A 21,011-nucleotide genomic window follows, 5' to 3' on the forward strand; every position below is an offset into this window, starting at 1 on the left:
AATTAATAAACACATACGTGCATGCATGACAGCGTCTATTCGATCAGTCCATTTTTACCTACATTTCTCCAAATCAGCAAAAATGCGACGCAAACGATAGTCATTTAACTTTAATTGTTGCACGAAATGTATTTAATAGGCACACAGTATATGAAGATTACGTACAATTTCCGAAGAACAAAGGCCAACACGTTGAGAATGAATGAAACGAACGAAAGTTGGAGCTTCGCGAACAGATTTGTTTTTTTTTTTTTCTAAGGAAAAAGTGAAAGAAAACCCAATTTACATTTTTAAAAAGATTACCAAACTAACAGTACGTAAAACGGAGAAAAGATGCACACAAAATTTACTATAAAAATGCACTAAAAATTTACTAAAAAAAATGCGAATTGTACATATAACCATTACGACCACATCGAGGGCATATACCAATATTTGAGTATCACTATTTTACTACTATTCACTGTGTAGTGCTGCAGAGAGCGAATATGCGTTGTGAATTTCATTATATGTACGTCCAAAATGTCGATTTTATTTAAGCTTGCATAATTTTAGGCTATTATGCCTTCAAAAGGCGGTAAGTGGTAAGCGCATGCGTGCGTCAACTTACCAAATTAATTTTGTGTATAGATGAATGTTGTGGCATACTTACCGGCGCTTTGCTATTGCAGCTTTTGTTGTGGATGCATTTGTGTGCTTATGGAAATAGCAGAGCTGAAATAAATTTCATAAATTTCGTATCACATGCGAGCAATGATGTTAATTTTTCCCACTATGTTAGACTTTATTAATCTTAGGTGGGAAAAATTGTGTTTAGACAGAAAATTTAATTAAACTCTTAAAAATCTAAATTTGAAAGTTGTGCTACGCTGTACTGTTCTAAAATATTCTGTATTATATATTACTATAACAACAAAATATTTATAATATAGCAATTAAATATGAAGGAGAAGAAGTAAATATGTTCAGCGATTCACTTAAAACCTTATGTACAATAAATTTCACACAGTTTTACGGATTCTGCACAATTCTAAAATTTCCATTCATTAAAAAAAATTGATTTATATTTCAACATATGTATATGTAAATAAAAAATTAAAAATAAAAATTTCAACCATTTGTTGACGACGGCAGTGTGACGCGCAGTTAGAACCTTTTACCTACGCTCGAATTCTTAACCACTCAGTAAATACATCAAGTAACGTATTTATTAATCAAAAGCTTAAAACTCTATTGAGATCAATAAATTTTGCAATGCAATAGCAAAAATCATATACAATTTATTTTATAATATGTTCACGTATGAGTAGATGATCGACTTTTTCGTGCTGAACTCCCGATCCGTAATGAAAAAGCGAGATTTCCTATACAAAAATTTCTCTCCCAAAAGCTGAGATTATAAAATAATCCTAGATAATAACCATACTTTTTGACATACAACCCTGTGTTTTCTGTGTAATAGATCATTATGCATTCATATAACAGAAAAAAAGCGTGTGTCCTCTTAATATATGTGAACGTACTTTTACACTTTTTTGCGGCGCTTTCGTCAACGGCTAAATAGAAAAGAACTAAATTAGCTGCAATTTGGCAGATGTTGATTGGCGCATGAGAAAGAAAAAGAGAGATGAGAAAATGCGAAATTAATTCTCAAAAAAATGACCTTTTGGAACACTAATAATTGGCGCTTCACCTTTTTATTTGGCTTTTAGCCGAGCTCCTCCAACTATTTGAGGTGTACGCCGTGATGTTTTCCACAAATGGATGGACCTAAAGTTTTATGTCAACTCCAAGCGGCAGATGGTTGTATTATGAGAAGCTTTTTTTATGGCAGGAATACACTCGGCGGTTTACCATTGTAGGCCGAGGAATGACCGCTATTAGAAAAAAAATTGCTAACATTTGGAGTCTCATGCCGAATGGTAGTCACGGACCAACTAATTCGGCTACGGCGGTCACCAGTATGTTTGTTCTGTGAGCGTCAAAAGAAAGTGTAGGCCACACGTTGATGAGTTTTGACTTTTTTTATTTATTATATAATTAGAACTATTTTTTTATAAAAAATATAGTTAATGCTACAACAAAAAATATATAAAACAAAGTTTCGAACTTTGTGTGAAATTTAATAAATTTCATCAAAATTTCAATTTTTTTAGTCAGACTTTTTAGACAAATTTCGGGTAAGCAGTTATGTATATAGATCATTGAGTTTTGTTACAATAAAGTGCCAGTTTCAAGTGTTTCAGAAATTGCGTTGATTTTTGACAAATTTTTCTGCTGATGGTTGGTTGGGTGTTTACTTCCATATAAAAAAATGTGAAGTGGAGTTAAATAGAGAAAAGACCGCGAACAAAACAAAAAATCTTAAAAATCAGTGTGAGGTTTGATATACTCGAAACTTTAACTTTATGTACTAAAATTTACTGACTTACAAAACTGCACACCTGAAATGTTTTCAAAAATTCTGAGTAAATAGTTTGAAATTTTAATGAAAATTTGAGAATTTTTTTTTAATTTTTACACAAAATTCGAACCTCTGATTTATATAGTTTTTGTTGTTCTATGAACTATATTTTTTTATAAAAAAATAATTCAAATTACAATAAAAAGATAAATAGTCGAAACTTGTCAATATTTGGTGTACACTTTTTTGACGTTTACTCTACATATATAAAAGTGAAATTAAATTAAAGTTGCCAAAAACTAAAGCAAGCTCGTTACTACTTTTGAAAATGATAGTTACTAAATAAAAAAAAAACATAATTTATTTTTGGTAAAGTCCTTCAAAGCTTGGGACAACATTTTGAAGTGAATTGGGCGCTACAGCAAAGTTTAAAATCTGTGTGTTGCTCAAGTAAGTTAACTGCACAAACTGTTTTAACAAGCAGAAGATGGCCATATTTATGTGTTGATACAACAACCATCAACGGTCCCTACCTAACTTAGTCTAGCATCGGGCTCTGCTCAACTGCAGTGAACAGCAGCTCAAAGTTCAATACAAAACCAGCTTTTTCAGAAATCTCCACGGAGGCTGTGGATGTATACAAGCAGTTGCTGTGGAGTTCAATGGCATACAAATCATTGTAAAAAACTATACGTAGATATTTATGTGAATGTGCTTATGTATATGTATCTGTGCATATCTCTATATGCACGATCCGAGATGAAGAGTGGCGAAAGCAAAGCTGTGGTCATGTCATAGCGATGGAGAAATGAAATTATCAGAAAGAAAAAATGTGAAAACATGAAACTTAAGTCACATTCAAACGCGCTAGGCAAGCAAAGCAAAATGAAAGTAAAAGTTATCTTACGCGCAAACATCCACACACACACATATATATATATATATAGATATATACATATAGCCAAGAGAATGTGTGCCATTGGTGGAACCGCCAAACAATAGCTGTATTGTCCAGCGTTTTGACGCAAAATCACTGCTGCTTTCAAGATACGCCAACAAAACACTTTCAAGCTCACTTTTATTTTATCTTTTCTAAAGCCTATTGAACAACGTTCGGTTCGTGACCGTTGTAAGCGGATACTCACAGTGCTGTTGATGCCGCTGGCTGCACTTGAATGTGCTCAGGGGAAAATTGCATGCAGGCATCGGTGTGATGTGAAGAGTATTTAACAACAAAAGCAGCATTCAAAGTCTCGAAAAGCAGATACTCGCAGATAAAGGATGATGAAGTTGTTGATGCGCTGATCCATGTGGATGTTGTTGCTAATTTCTCAGTCACTCATTGATTGAAACAAGTAAATGCATGTGGAGTTAGGAAAAAATAAACATTTATAACTAATCTGGGTGCATTAAACACCAAATTTTATTGATTATTGAATAAAATACCAATATCCATAGTAGAAATATGCATTCATAAAAAACAAAAATAACAAAAAACACTATTTTTCAAACTGTACTCAAATATGAATTGCATTTTTTATGGAATTTTACTTAAGCTTTGCAAGCCTCAGGAGTATATCACGAGCAGGATCTGAAACCTATGCATCCATGGACTATTTTGGGTAGACTAGAGACCAGTTGTAGTGTATGTGGGATCATTGTTGATCAGTTTAGTTAACTTAACCTAACATAGGCAATTACTTATAATATTGGGCTGCCATAGAGGGGAAAGCTATGCTGAGTATGAGTATACTCGCTTTGAAAAAAGTATAATAATTTTATAATTTATAATAAATCTGCAATAGATATAACTTTCACAAGATATATTTCTCTCTCAAAAACAAAAAATAAATAAATAAATAAAAAAACAAAAACCACAAAAAAAAAAAATATTTGTAGGTAAATAAATAAATAAAAAAAAAAAAACCAAAACCAAAAACAAAACAAAAACCACGAAAAATATCATAAATATTTTTAAATAAAGAAACTGTAACTTTTTTCCAAAAAATAAGGAATATATATTTTTTTTAATTTTAAAATATTTGTTAATCTGGCAACATTTATTTACCGAAATTCGTATTACAGTGAAATCTCCCTTAGGCGGACATTCACAGTCAATTAGCTTTTATCCGTCCAAGAGCGGTGTTCACTCATAAGAAGGTAACTCCTGCCGACACATGGCATTTTGTACAGAAACAAATTTTCACTCAAGGGAGGTGTCCAGCTAACATACGTAACACTGTGCTATATAAAGTTAGCGCGCACATCAAAGCGTTCCACGCTTAGTCGAGTTCCTACTTTAATTTGTGGTGCGCGTCTTGATGTTGAAGGAACCTGCAGTTGTATGTCGCCTTCGTACAGCAGATAATTTTTTTTTATGAGAAGCTTTTTTCCTGGCAAAAACATACTCGTAGGTTTGCCGTTGCCTGCCGAGAGGGGACAGCAATTAAATATAAAAAGTATTTTTCTATTAATTCATGTTTCACGTCCGCAGACGATCTTCGAGATCCCGGCTCGTATCGAATAGCAGTAACATGCCGAATCAGAGTCTCTTTCTTGACTATTCTCTATAAACTTGCAAAATAAGTTAGTAGAAAGCGTAGTTAATTTCTTGAGCCGCGTGAATCATCTCTAGAAAATTTGTCTAAAAATTTATTCATAAAAATTTGGCTCAGAAAAATTCTCTTGAAATTCTCTTAACCATTTTTTTTAATATACGAGTATATTTCTTGCCTTTTCCTATGCGGTATGGACTGTATTTTTATGTGGTGAACATTTTACCAAAGCAATACTCTTTTAATTATTAACCGTCAGACCCATATTTAAAAAAAAAAATTGTGAAAATTTTACAAGTTAAATTTTTTCTATTTGCCTAAAGCATTATTATACTCTGAATTGGGTCCACAATAGGTCCTTCATTATTTTAGAGAATTAATAAAATTGGCTCATTTTATGAAAATTCACGCGAAACTACAATTTCTTTCAATAAAGAGAAAACACCAAAAAAAATTTTCTGGAAATTTTACTTGTAATAACAGGTGGCGAAAAATTATTCATCCGCCAATTTCGTTTCTGAATAAATTTTTTACTAAATAAAAAAAATATGATTTTGAGTGATGGAAATCTTTATTTTGACTTTTATGCGCTCCGTTGTTTGTCTATTTGTATACTAAAGCTGTCTACTTCAAAAACGTGAAAAATCTGAATTTTTGCATATTTTATAATACTTTAAAACGACATCTATGCGTAAATTTCGAAAGACCCTTTATATCAAATTTAACCAACAAGTACAATTGATTCATCAGGCTCTAAAAGGGTTAATAAAGAATAAAAAGTTCCTTATTATAAAATATTACCTGTCAGCGCTCGTAGTTTTATGAGCATCAGTAAATTTTACAGCACAAACATTTTACTCCACTTTTGTCGAGTTCACTAACCAACCCAGAAAAATAATTAACCAGGCAAAATAAGCTTTTTGAAACATAATTCACCAACTTATGGCTTAAAAATGCTACAAATATCTGCTTTAACTTGCCAACTCATTCCAATTTTCCACATCTATCAAGGTATTGCTTTCTTTGCTGACCGAACTTCCCACAACTTACCGCTCAGCGCGCTTTTCTTGCGAAACACAATTTCCTCTGACTCTTTAGTCGAAGCGCTTCCAGCCTACCCTGCTTTCATAAATAACAGTTATACTCGTATATGCTGACAGGCACCCTAATTTATGAGGAAAATAATACAGATATCCAACCCTACAACTGTGCAAATGAGAGTAATTTGTTAATTTGTGTAATTTCAAACAAATCACACCTAAAATCTTGGCGTAATTTTCTAAGTTAGTAGCCAAAAGCATTGATACTCAGGTAGCCATTATGGCTTAAAGATACCTTTTACTTTGGTTTTGTGTGTAATTTGAAGGCGATATTCAGTTTTTAATTTAACAAAACTCAGTAATAAAAACAAAATTGTCATACGAATTAGAGAGCGCAGCGCTAGGTACATAGGCTGAAGGCGATGTCTTCAACAGGATAATGTTGGATAATGCAATTAGTTAAGATTTCAGTTCGCAGTTTCTTCACTCAAGCACAAAATTATTTTTTGCCAATACAAATACTCTAAAACTTTAAATAAAATTGTATTAAACGAGGTACTTGTGAGAAAGTAGCTCCTACTCAATGCAGGATAACCATTGCAACAGAAAACTAGGCTGTAGGTAGTGAGAGTTAGTCTGAGTTTGTAAGGCACTGGAGAACATAGGAACTATTTAAGTAAGCAGGCTTTGTTGAAAACGATTTGAAGAACTTCATTGAAAAGTTTAATGTGAAAAAATAGCTTTTGCTAAGCTGTGCTAACCAGTATCACCCATCATTTCAATCCATCCTCAGTATCAACCACAGCTGATAAGAGTACGATTATACCACTTTATCTCGCGTTTAGTATTTGAAATATCGAGCTTTTTGATTTTGGCATTTTGAAATAATAACTGCAAACTGATAAATATACATACATTATTTGTGCTTTTTATCAACAACTTTCGTGTTTATTTTAGTCATTCTAAATTTCTGCTCTATGCTGATGATCCTAAATTTTCAGCGGGACTACCTGAAACTCGGATATTTCGCTATTACAAATTGATTCAGCCAATCTATCCAAATGGAGCATCAGAAGCAAATTGTCGGTTGATATCTGTAAATGTTTCCAAATAATTTTCGCTAAAGTTATAAATCCGATTACTTCTACTTATAACATTTCTAATGTGTATTTCTGCCATGAAAAAGCTTCTCATAAAAAATCTTCTGCCGTTTAGAGTCGCCGTAAATCTGTAGGTCCCTCCATTTGCGGAACAACACGAAAACGCACACCTCGTCTAAACACCCAAAAATAATGTAAGCACCAATTATATATAATCCAAGGTGGCACAAAATTAATCACCCTACCGGAAGATTTATAATTTTTGCAATAGCGTTGTATGTCTCTCATATTTGTCACTTGTGAAGTAGAGAACTGCAGTATACAAACAGACAGCCAGGCCGGCGCGGGGTTCAAGGAAATGAAATTGCCCATGAATTGGCCTTAGCCGCAATTTTTAAAGCGTAGAGACTTACTAACTCGCTTAGCTGTCCGAAACTGAAATTTCAGACATGAATACAAAAATTTCAGTAGAAACTTCAAAATTTTTCTGCAAGTGTTAATAATCTTAAAAAAAAATAAAAAAATAATGGAAACTTAATCCACCAAAAAGTATCAGCAAGAAAATTAAATTAAACCTAAAAAAGTGCAATTAGAAGAAAACGCGAAATGAAAGCATCCTTGGAGTCGAACTTTATAGAGCCAATAAAAACGTGAATTGCTCCAGACAGCTAAACGAAAGCAAAAACCACGCGAACATAAAACAAATCGCGTACATTTATTAAAATTTCTCTGTTTTTGCTTTTTATCCTCATTTCTTTTTCATTTTTATAATTTTTTTTTTTATTTTTTCACTTGTCAATACTACCTAGTTTTAAGTAGCTGACGCTGTAAAATATAACGAAAGACACCCTACTTATTATATATTTAGAAGGCAAAAAGCAGAAGACAAAACATAGAAAAATATTATTCATTCAAGTAACTTAATGGTCATTTTTATTAAGGAAAAAAAGGAGAGGGAGAAGAGAATCCACGCCCATGTCATAAATAAAAGTGAGCATTGCTTAACTGTTGGGGGCATCTCAAAGCACAAAGCAATTGAAACGAACACCAGCTAGATTTGGCACAGAAGCAGCAAAGTTGATAGCTGTGGTATTTTTTCAACTAAAGCCGACTGCGAATAAAAGGAAAGGAACATTTCTTGTTTAATCATAGAAACCATTTTCCTATTTCTGTCACAACGCATCAAATTTAATTATGCGTTACTTTAATAAGGGAAAAATAATGAAATGCTGAAATATCTGAATATAAATTTTTAAATTAAATAGAATTTTCCTGTATCATAAAGTGGAGTGAAGTTGGAGTGGCACTTTATAATTATGGATTGAAGCATTTCATTTGAGAGTTCAATTTGGGTGAATGAAGTATGGCCGAATTTCTCTATGTCTAACTTTGATTTATTCAAAATGCCTAAAAAGCTTCAAGTGTACTCGGACAGGAATAAAAAAAAACAACTACGGAATATAGTGGAAATTAAAATATGCGGCATTGTCGAAGATAATCTGAAATGTTAAGCTTAAAAATAAAACTAATATGTTTGCTGTATGTGCAAAATTAATCATCCAAATTTGTTTTCAAATAACTTTTTTACCAAAAAGAATAATTTTTTACTAAATAAAAAAATTATTTTAGTAAAAAAAAATGTTTTCGTACTAAATAATAAAAATTATTTTGGTGATGAAAATCTTTATTTTTACCTTCACGCGCTCCAACGCTTGTCTGTTTGTATACTGCAGCTGTTCAGTTCACAAGTGCCAAATGTGATTGATGAACGACGATATTTGCAAAAATTATAAATCTTCCGATAAGGTGACTAATTTTGTGCCATCTTGTATTTTACGCTCTAAACCATATTGTACGTAATGAACCTATTTACGCTCGCTTTATTTTATGGACCATTCTAGTGAGCAGCTGCTTGATCTGACAAGTCAGCTTTTGTTTTTGGGCACCACTTTTTAATTAGAGTTTCTAGAAAGCAGGTAATTTAAGCAAGTAAAGCGTTTTTCAATAGGTGCGCTTCAACTTTTTTCCGATAGGGAGGGCGAACGACGCAATATTTTTTATTTTTCGCTTGTCATTTGTAAACTTCATTAGTATACATTTCATCATGGAACGCTACACACTTGAGCAACGCTTGCAAATCATTGAATTTTATTATAAAAATGCGTGTTCTGTTAAGAAAGTTTAAAGTCGAAAAATCATCTTCAGTGATGAAGCTCACTTTTGGCTCAATGGCTTTGTCAACAAGCAAAATATGCGTTACTGGGCAGAAAGCAATCCACACGTGATTCATGAGGCACCGTTGCATCCCGAAAAAATCACTGTTTGGTGCGGTTTACATGCCGGCGGCGTAATTGGCCCATATTTTTTCGTTGACGAGAACGATCGCCATGTTACTGTGAATGGAAATCGATACCGCGACATGATAAACGATTATTTTTGGCCGCAATTGAATGGTATGGACTTAGACGACATGTGGTTTCAACAGGACGGGGCCACAAGTCACACAGCACACGCTACAATTGATTAGTTGAAGAGTAAGTTCGATGAGCGCATTATTTCCAGAAATGGACCGGTCGAATGCCCGCCGCGCTCGTGTGATTTGGCGCCTCTAGACTATTTTCTTTGGGGTTATGTGAAGTCATTGGTCTACAGTAACAAGCCGGCGACGATTTGTGAGCTCAGAGCCAAGATTGAACGCGAAATTGCTGGAATTTCGGCCGATTTATGCAAAAGTGGTCGAAAATTGGGTTCAACGATTGGACTTCGTAAAACGTGCACGCGGTGGTCATGCAAAAGAAATCGAATTTCATACTTAAATGTATATGTTCAAACTCGATAATAAAAAAAAAATTAGTTAAAAAAGTCAAACCGATTGTGTTTTATTCAAAAAAAAAAGTTGAAGCGCTCTTACTGAAAAACGCTTTAGTTGCTTTTGTTTTGAACAATTTTAATTTTTTTTTACTTACGGTGTTGAGTGTTGTATACGTGTTTTATAAGCATATTTGCATAATACCATCAACCAAAAAGTATTTTTTTAATCCAACGCGGATTTGAGGCACTTCAAACTTTCACTTTATTTCTTGAAAACAACTGCATACTCAAAATTGGTCTAAAAATGTTGATTAAAACATCAGAAATTTTGCTGAAAATTTACTAAATCTTTTTGCATTTTGTGCAAAGTTTAGCATACTCACTCATACGGGTTTTATTAACAAATGAGCCATATTTTTATAAAAAATTCAAAATTTGAAATTCAATTTGAAATTAAAATGCCAACAATTGTTGTTCTATGGGTTCACCTGAATGTGGGTAGATTAGGTTAGGTTGAAGCAGTTCTCCCCTAATGAACACACTCAGGCTCATAGCCCATTGTGTTGTCGCGTGGAGATTTTCACAAATTTTAGAAAACCCCTGATTTCACGATACTAAATTCTTCGAATTCATTAAAACATTGTCTACCTTAAGTGTGAATCTACGTCTTACTAGTGCAATACAATGGCATAAAAGGTGGAAGGCAGTCTCATCTTCCTTACTTAGATAGCTGCTGCAGAGTCAAGTGCTTGTATGCCCTGCCACCTGCTTATTTTGGCCTAGCAAAGATTCTGTGCGTTTAACATTGATAGTGGCCTGTTGTGGGGCGATCCTGCAGGTGGCTTCATTACGGCATTTTTTATTCGCGACTCTTACAATTTTCTTAAAAAAAAAAAATAAGTAGCTCACAAGTCTGCAAAGCTATTGCTAAAGACATTTGCATTAATTGTATCCTCTTTCAGTGTCCCCGCTTCGCATCCCTTCGTTGCCACTAGTCGAATTAGTGTTTTACCCTTTTTTTCTTTCTCCTACTCAAGAGCTTGCTTTTAACAGTTTAACGTGGGAAAAATATGGTATGTTTGCAGTCTGTTCACGGTCTTGGATACCAATCATTTTATCATCTGTTCTACTGAGCAGCAGTCCGAGGTGTTTAATTTTATCCACGCTTTCCAATTCATGACCGCCAATTCTAAGATCTGGCGCTTTTCGCCACGTGTTAAGTCTTGTGAGGTACTTCGTTTTGTTTTCGTTGATCTTTAAGCAGAAGAATTTTGCTTGAAATATATTTCTCAGAAAGGCTTCATTATTGCTGTTATAATGACATAAAAATTCAGTTTTTCCTATTTTTTTTTTTTAATATCGGAAACATCCGTTGAACTTTACCAAGGGCTGAAACTCGCCTTATAAGTACACTTCTCGTACAAACGTCTTTTGGTTCCTGGATTAGTCCAGTGACATGTCCGATGATGATATTTAAAAAATAAAATCTGACTTTGAGTATGAAAATTATCTGAAGCATAAAAAAATATGATTGCTAGCATTGTTCAAGCGAGTAGAAGCTGGAAATTTGTATGCCAATAATTTTCTTTTTTTTATTAAAATTAATTATGTATTATATTTTTATGAAACATTTTTTTTTTAGTAAAATAAATTTTTATACGAAAAAGTTTATTAAATTATTATTAAATATTACAATAGCAATGGATATCAGACTAGTCATATCTATGACAAAATTAAATAAAAATAAAAATATTTTGAGTAAAATAAAATTATATATTTCATGCTTCAAATTATTCCAGCTCCTGAAATAAATTCTGTGAAATTAAACAAATTAATTACCGCGAATTATCACAATTTACGCACAATTGAATGACAATTAAAATTTGTTTTATTTATTTCAATACTTGCACTCTGCCTAAATTTCAGTTATTCAATAAATAATTCAATGGTTAGGTATTTTACTTGGCTGCTCTTGCCTTAGCCAGCAACGCGAAATAGCAATGAGTGCCGTGAGTTTGCGCACACAAGCCATAGCCACAGTAAGCCACGGCCAACGGCGACAGCGCAGCAGCAACGCAAGCAACAATAACAGCATCAGTAACAACTAAAGCCAGACCACAGATTGTAGTTGGTTTTTTGTTTCTTTACTTTGCCTTAGCTGGGCTGTTTATCGTCCCGTTGTTTGTCGGCGCTGCGGCATTCAGTTGAGCGCCAAAAGTCAATGGCAAGCGTAAAAGAGAAATGTGCCCGCCAAACATTGGCTGAGTTTCGTTTGTGAAAATGCGGCACAAAGGTGCGGCCGCCTGTTCAGGTGAAGGACCAAAATAGTGAAATATTCATACAAAATATTCGTCGCCATACATAGTTTTTAGTCGCAATGTATTTAAAAAAAAAGATACACGAAGATAAAATAGTGGATTTATATGTATGTGCCTGTGTATGTATATGCACAAAGAAGTGAAAACGAATATTTTCGACAGACGTGATTAGTGCATTTGTGTAGGAATTCGAAAGTGTTTTGAGCAAAAACCAAAACAAAAATTTATGCGAGATAAAAATCATTAGAAAATGAAAATAGTGGAATAATTATTTATTTGGCATATCTGATTTAGCGGCGTTAAAAAGTTTTAATTTTTTTCATAATTGCTCAATAATTCAATAATTTCGGCAGCTGGTTTTTTTGTCATATATTTGTTTATCATGTTTTACTATAAATGATGAAGGAGAAGAAGAAGACTTGACAATTTAATATTTTATATTTGAATTGCCCGTATTTTAAAAGCTGTGGTTACATCATTTGCCCTCTTTTTCTAATTTGAAATCTTTATACAATACTTCATTTAGATAATTAGCGGTCGTCCCTCGACAGGCAAAGACACACCTCCAAGTGTATTTCTGCCATGAAAAACCTCCTCATAAAAAAAATATCAGCCGTTCGGAGTCGGCTTGAAACTGCAGGTCCCTCCATTTATGGAACAAAATCAAGACGCACACAACAAATAGGAGGCAAAATACCCAAAAAAAGGGTGTATATATATATAATTTAGCATCTATTATAAATTTCCATTATACAATTTTTATTTATTATTTTGTTTGCTCCAAATTAATTTTTTTTAATTTTTACCTCTATGCGTCTAATGTGCAAATAGTTTCATGTTATTAACGTTTTTTTTTTATCCCATTTTTTTTTGCTTGTAATTTTTCTTTTTTTTTAATTTTTTTTTCTTTAAAAAATTTTTTTTTATTTGTTTTTCTTTTAATTTTTTTTTTTTTAATTTTTTTTATTAATATAAAATTTTCCTTTAAGCGCGTTCAGCCAAAGAATTGCTTGCAATTATATAAAGTTTTCACATAAATGCCTGCTATCTATTTATTCATTTCACTTCATATACTTACTTATGTAGCTACTAGCGGGTCCCACGCAAATCAAATGCACGCATGCGCACCAGCGCATCACTCTCTCTTTACAAAGCTAGCGCTGCCCAGTAGCTTGCACGAACCTCTGTACGTAGTGAATCTCATTGAATGAAATAAAAACCATTTTATAGCAAATGTTCGCGTATATGAATTTTGATTCGCATGATTTCTAAACTCCATCAAAAGATATTTACAATCAGGTGCCATGATCCCTCCAAAGAATTCACATGCAGTTTTGCGCAGGATAGAGCAAAAGTGCCTATGTAGTACCTTAAATGCGGCTGAAACCCTCTATCCATTTTCAAAAGAGGCTTAAAGCGTCGTGAACTTTATTGTTGTAGTTTAACATACCGACGGAAAAATAGCTCGTGTGTCGAGAAAGTAATGATTTTTTGACGTAGCTTCTGTTATGAATCAAAGTAAGCGACTAAAAAAGCGAATTATCTTTCAACTTAACTTCACATTATACTCAAACCTAAACATCTACTGAAACAATTTAATCAAAGCTTCAAATAATTTTCCAAGACATAATTCACATTTTATTTTATTGGCAATGGCCACCAAGGGATCGTCCATTCAAAATTTTATCTACCCCACCAATTTCTATCCACATAATGACTTGGACTTTATTAGTCATATTTTACACCAAATTTGAATAGAAAATTAAAGACAAATAAGTAAAAATCAAAAGCACGCACACTAACCCAAACAAAGTGGCGGCAAGAGGCAGCAAAGCAGGCAAAAACCAGTCAAGCGAGCGCTGAAGCAGAGCATCGCCAGATTTTCATAGCATATATGTATGTGTGTATGTGTGTATCTATGTGTGTTTACATGTTTGTATGAATAGCAAGCGTGCGCTTCCATAGCGCAGCGCCTACAAGTTTTACAGCAATAACAAAAGCAAAACAATGACAACAAAAGTGGCAAACAACAAACAACTCACATCAAAGTGAAATTTACTTTTGTTTTATTTATGGTTTGTCCCGCATTTTAAATCGAAATGAAACGCTGCTTAACTGGCTGGCCGATGGCAGTGTTTCGGAGAGAGGGATCTGCACCAGCAAAGGTGAACAGCAGAAAGCGCAGTTTCAAAGTGCAGCTAAATAACAGCAAAAGAAAAAAAAACAACAAGTGTAATGAGTGCATTGTTAGTAAACCAAAAAAAGTAAAAATTGAAACAACTGTAACAGCTACTTGTCAAAAAAGTATCGAGAAAAGGACAATATAGAAATATTAAATATTTATTTATTTTAAATAAAAGTATAAAATATTTATTTTTTATTTTAAATAAAAATATAAAATATATATTTTTTATTTTAAATAAATTTTTTGTATCGCCTTCAAATTGAGCTTTTTTCTCTTCCAAATTATTGAAAGTTTTTCGAACACATTTTCCGGCATCAATTCCGATATCTCTCTACTTTAGCAATCGACTGAAAGCAGAAGCATTGACGTAGTAATTTGAGTATTAAAAAAAATTAAATAAGTCAGGCGAATGAATTTTAAAAATTCCTTCAAATACCTCTTTTAAAAGATCAACTATCGGTACTTTTTGGACAGAATGTATATTTGGCTCATCGGGCTGCTTTGTCGCGTACGCATGCGCTTACTTATGTGCTGGCTGCTGCGCATGCGCACTAATGGCGCATTCACGCATTTACATTCCGGCTGCTATCGCTGCTGCAGTTAATCTTGTCGCAATTGGCGCGGCTCCCAAAAGTATGTCAGATGTCAGAGCGATTCCACTACACAATTTCCACTCTGCCCGCGATGTACATAAAGTTAAATGCGGTCATCAACTCAACACAGCCGGAAGGCGAAATGCCATTGGCCGTTGTAATGGCGCTACATTTAATCGTAACAAAGCCGTCAAAATTGTATTGTATTCGTGAAAAAGTCTAAAAGTGAAAAACTGTTAAAATTGAACTCTGCTCACAGCAATAGTTTTTCGCTTTATTAGTTTTTTCGAAAAGCTTTCATGCTGTGATTTTTTGCAGCTTTTTTCGTTGATTTTTTTTATTCATTATTGTTGTATTTTCGCAACACTCAAACTGTGATGTAGCCGAGTGTACTCAGTCACCGTAAAGTGAAAAGGCTGCTTTGCGTTGGTAGCAGCATCGGCGTTAGCTGTTGCCGGCTGCGTATGTTTTAAGCTACTAGCAATTTTTGGTCAAAGCGTTGCGCGACTGCAGCGGCTCGAAATCAATATTTGTGCAAGCGAGTTTTGGCTTCAATATATGTATGTCCATACGTGCAGAGTACATCTGTTGTTTATTTATTTGCGAGCAATAAAGTTGATATTGCGCGGGAAAATCGTGCGTGCTTGACAAGTGTTTCCAGTCTTCAGAGTTGATGCTGTTTTCGATAAAAGTACGCGCGTAAAGAGAGAGTGTGAAATTTGTTTGTGAAATGTATGCAAATATTGAAGAATTTTATTTACCCCCAATCGTGCCAATCAACATTTTTCAAACAAACTTATTTCTTTTGCCATTTACTTATTTTACTTTGTTTTCTTTTTCATTTCAAGCGATGGCAGCACGCACTCGAAAACATCAACAATCCACTTGGCCTACGCTTTTACTCACCTGGACCTGCTGCTTGGCAGTTGTGGCTGGCCAGGGTTTACGTTTGCCCGACCAGCAACCCCAACAACAGCAGCAGCAACAGCCGCAGCAGCAACAAAATGTTCAACAGATTTTCGTGCCACAACAACCACAATTGCAACAACAGCAACCACAACAACAACAACAGCAGGTGCCGCAGCAATCGCCTGCTGTAAATTATGGCCAGGAGCGCGGCCTGGGCTCCGCTTTCTTAAGCTTAATTGGTCTGCAGCAGGACAACGACCCCTATCTGGCGCGCACCAATCAAAACTGTGTGAGCGGCGATTTATCAGAGTGTTTCAAGACACAGGCGCTAACCAGCTTTGATGAAATTTTTTATCGTGATCAATACGCGTAAGCGGCAAATGAATATTATTTTCATATACTTTTCTTCTGGCAAAATCCACTTTAAATTCATTTGCATTCGTTTGCATTAATTTAATATTTTGTTATTGTTGCTGTTATTGTAGCTTGTCTGATTTTGCACGCGTCATTCGTTTGCCCGAAACGCAACAACGTTCGCTCTTACAAGAGCCATTCGAGTACTCGCAGGAGCCGCTTAACGAGGACAGCGATTGGGATCAATTGGTTAAATACGCATTGAGGCGGGCCGAACGGTGAGTCTGAGTAGAGAATGTGAGAGATACACAGGGGTAGAATGTGGGAAAAATTTTACATTTAAGAGAATATTTAGTGCGTACTTACATATATACATACTTAGGTATTTACTACAGGTGGGTAGCAGCGAGGGATTTTAATTAACGATGGTTCTTTACTGAATGATTTTAACGAAAGAGTGAGTTTTTTAAACATTCTTAGTAATCATTGAAAGGTAACCCATAGTAATCCTTAGATAAATAAATTATTAAATTATCAATACCTAAAGGGATTTAATACCTGTAGCTCAGAATGCACTATGGATAATATTACAGGCCTTAATTGTTAATTCACTTAAATACCAAGTTTGGAGCTGTTTCTACAATAATAATTTGGCCGTTTATTTGTGTTTACCCTCAATAATGCAGTTATCATGAATAAAATTTACCAAAACGCATTATTACCGTCAGTTGCGCAGATAAATTTAAAAAACCTCCCTTACGTTTTGGGCTGCATACCAGGTCATATGAGCTTAAGAAAGCAATTGTTTCCAAATCATAGGTATTTTCATTTCACTTGAACGTATATGTAGACAATCGTTAAGCGTGCAGCAGTTCACTTGAATTAGAAAAGCACTCATTTGTTAAAAAAAAAAAAAAATGTTGATAAACGAGCTCCAAAGTGATTTGTGTGTGTGCATAAAATTACTCAATCATAAAATCGTTCCTAGTTGGGTCGGTGTCATGTGAAAGCCATCCTTGAATTGAAGAAAAAGATCCCAAGCATCGAAACCGAAGGTGTCTAGAGTGGAAACTGCAAAATGGAATTGAAATGTTCGCCTGATGCCAACCCTATTGAAAATGTTAGGGCAAGAGTTAAACAAAAACTCAAAGGGAAATAAATACAGATGGTAAAGAGGTTATCAAAACCAATTCTGCTAATATGTAGCCGATTACCTCCACCACTTGAGTAGAGATTAACACAAAGTATGACTCGATGATGTGAAGCCATTATAGCTAACGATGATGAATATAAATTTTATTGCGTATATTAAATATTAAAATCCCATGCAATGCAGTTAGAATCAAATTGGTCAAATAGTTTCCAAGTTATGGCGGTCAAGCTTCTTTTAGTATTATTATTGATTGGCTGCTTGTGCACTGTGACCTGAAGAGATCTATTGTGCAGCCATGTAGCCTACTCGAACAGTTTTAGGCAGTTAATAAATCCTAAAACTGGTATAGGCTTAATTTCCGCTAGGAGGTTTGGATCTATAGCCCCTTGCTGGGCAGTCCACAGAACAGGTTCTGCTGTTTCTTGGGCCTCTTTGCAGAGTCTACAGAAAACGTTTTCTATCACATATAAAAATATAGGTAAGATTAAATTACATTGGCTGGCCGAACCCTCGCATTTTAGTCCATAACGATACCAGATTAGAATCCTTTTTTTGTGTTCTTTAGCAAAAATATGTAGCACTCAAGATGTTCGTACTGTTCGCGAATTTTAGGAGTCACTCAAGCTACAGTTCGGGGATAGGTTCTAGTAAAATTAAAATTATAAAAATTTAGTTCTTACTATATAATTAGGCGCGTAGATTAAGATTTCGAAATTCTCAAAAATTCAATATACTTCTTTCATAAAAAAAAATTCTTATAGAATTTACAATTTTTTATCAGAATTTTTAGAAGCAGTATGCAGTTTTGTAGCTCATTCAATTTGTTTTCAAAGTGTAGGACTGAAGTTGCTTAAAAATTGAGTTGGTTTTTGAAATTTTTTTTGCATACGATACTGACTATTTTCCTTCATATGCCGCTTACGTGCAGTAGTCTTTTGTATGGAAAGAATGCTCAACATTGCATAAAAAAATGAGATGGTTAAAGGTTGTTAACATTTTATGCAAAAACGGATAGCAGGCTTTGATAAGTAATCTATGTATTTATATATCTATGCCAGCGAAATTTCTGTTTCGAAAAATATAAACAATAGACTCAGAGAGACAAGCAAAAATTTAAAAACGTTTGGTCACAATCTGGGCTACTTAACACGTCATATGAGATTAAGAAAGTAGTTATTTCAAAGTGATATATTCTTACGAGCCTGAGAAGTATTTTTTTCAAAGTCATAGCTATTAGAACTTCACTTGAACGAACACACAGATAAGGACATAAGGACAATAGTTCACTTGGATAATAGAATCATTCACTTATTCATAAAATAAAATCATCATATGTGGCCTCAAAAGTGACCCACTTGTATGTAGAATTGGGAGTACTTATACATAAAATTATTGCGTTTTAAAATCATTCTTAGTTGGATCGTACCACGTGAAGGCAGTTTTTCATTGCTATTTTGGATGATTTTTATCAAGAACTAAAAACTCCACAACTCTAAACTTTTTACCGTGAATTTATCACTATTTAGATATCGTAACGCTATCCTGTAAAATCCACTTTATTTCTGGGTATTACACCAAACAAATTTTTTAAGAGATTGAAACGGGCAAATCACGACCAATTTTTTTTTTTTTTTTGTTTAAGTTACTTAAATACATAATAATAATTTTTTACTAAAGCCCTAATTTCGAAATTCGAGGCCTCATCGGAATCGGAAAAATTTTAATATTAATTTTTACTCAATCTCTTAAAAAATATTGATTTTGTGCAATACTCAGCCGAGTGCTATGCAATGTGATAAGTGTTCGCAACACAATTATCTTAACCCGTAAGAGCTTTTCGTCTTCGGTGACCCGCCGTAAATGTATCTTTGATTTTTTGGTCGGGACAACTATCAAGTACAGCACTCAGATGCAATTAAGTCCATTGTACTGCACTCGGATTCCCTTTTAATTATCTTTAAATCTACCCGACCTCCGACGAAATCTGAGTAGATCTTGTGGTGCTATGGAGTCAAGGTGTTCGCTTCTTAACATATCAGTGCCAAAGATCTCAGCCTGATTCGAGCGATGGCGAGGCAGACGCACAGGAAGCTGGGCAGAGTGGATTGCCTGAGATGCCTACCTTATCCATGTGTCCCGGGACCCACGTTAGCATCAGGCTATTATGTCTACCGATATAGTTCAGCCTGGATTTACAGGACTCGACTACCCCTTTATCTCCTTAAAAGTTATGATTTATTTCTATAGATATTTGCTCACGCTGATCTTTTACCTTCCTTGTGAAATTTCCTAATTTTCTTTCTCTTAAAAAAATCGATTTTAGTTTATTGCACCTTCTTTCATTTTCTCATTCTACAACTCATAATCTTTTCTCACCCTTTGCCTCTCTTGCAGTTTCGTCAAGTCCACAGCTTTGGAAGTTGATGTGCCCGAGGAGCTCACCGAAGCGGGCCGTTATTCGGCGCGCTTCATAGGAAACGACATTGATAGCGAATTGGATGTCATTGAGGACAAGCATGCGCCCCTCTTCAGTAAGTCGCGCTCCAAAACATGTAAATACTTTTTCAAATCGTTTTTATATTATCCAAATTGGAATTGAAATTAATGGTACATTTTTTACATTTCCCAAACAAAAAAAATAGCACGCAAGAAGTTGAAGAAGATGATCATCCCCCTGCTGTTGGTATTGAAAATCTTCAAGCTGAAATTGTTGCTCTTTCTGCCTTTCATCCTCGGCATTGCTGGTCTTAAGAAAATACTTGGCTTGGCTGCGATTATATTGCCCGGCTTATTCGCCTATTTCAAACTGTGTCGCCCACCAGGTGGTCCCGGCTTTGGCGGTGGCGCTTTCTCTGGCCTCTTTGGCAGCAAGAACACCATTCCCGAATACTCGCCACAAGGTGTGGGCTCAGCCACTTACTATCATCATCATGAGCACTACGACGGCGCTGGTAGTTCACCATTTTATCGGCAGGATCCTGCCTTTTCGAAGCCATACACAGATTATTACAGCAAAAATTACCAAACAAGTGCTAGTGGAGGTGGTGGCGGTGTTAGTAACTCAGTGAGCTTTGGTGATGCTCATCAAGCGGCTTATTCGGGATATTATGGCCGCAGTACCGGCAAGGATATACAGAGTGAGCAGAAGAGTTAAGGCAAAAGTTGAAGGAGAAGTCGTTGCCATCTTACCCGCACGCCTGTTCGGAGAGTGTGCAGGTGTTTTTGATTCTGTTTTTGTTTTTTATTTATTATCAGTTTTTGTTATTTTCATTGAATTTGTTGTACGCTTGTGCGTGTTTTCATCGACAGTTGGATTTGTATATAATTTAATTGCTCAATTTCTAAGTGTTGCATTGAGTGCATATCCCACTAGCCGTAGCTTAATTATTTATTATACCCATTTGTTTGTATGTACTTTGTATAAATAAATTATAAGCCATTTTCGTAAATTGTTTTGGTACTTGTTTCTTTTTGGACTTAATTAACTGCAACATTACAGCTTTGAGCAGCAGCCGGAAATTCGTGTCAATTATACATTTTTTTTTATTCCTCATCGAAGAAAAATTTAAGCATATAACTTCAGCTACGA

General features: G+C 34.6%; 1 protein-coding gene across 1 annotated transcript in view; it reads left to right on the forward strand.

The window, feature by feature from the left end:
• Positions 1–20,576, forward strand: part of LOC129237822 (uncharacterized) — a 38,268-nt gene extending 17,692 nt beyond the window's left edge. Inside the window, exons 2-6 of the mRNA XM_054872773.1 lie at positions 15,585–15,666; positions 15,855–16,284; positions 16,401–16,547; positions 19,817–19,974; positions 20,065–20,576. Of these exons, the coding sequence (XP_054728748.1) occupies positions 15,585–15,666; positions 15,855–16,284; positions 16,401–16,547; positions 19,817–19,974; positions 20,065–20,576 (1,329 nt within the window). The remainder of the gene's footprint in view (positions 1–15,584; positions 15,667–15,854; positions 16,285–16,400; positions 16,548–19,816; positions 19,975–20,064) is intronic.
• Positions 20,577–21,011: the final 435 nt, after the last annotated feature.

This window comes from Anastrepha obliqua, chromosome 1 (assembly GCF_027943255.1).
Source record: "Anastrepha obliqua isolate idAnaObli1 chromosome 1, idAnaObli1_1.0, whole genome shotgun sequence".
Classification (NCBI taxonomy): Eukaryota; Metazoa; Arthropoda; class Insecta; order Diptera; family Tephritidae; genus Anastrepha; species Anastrepha obliqua.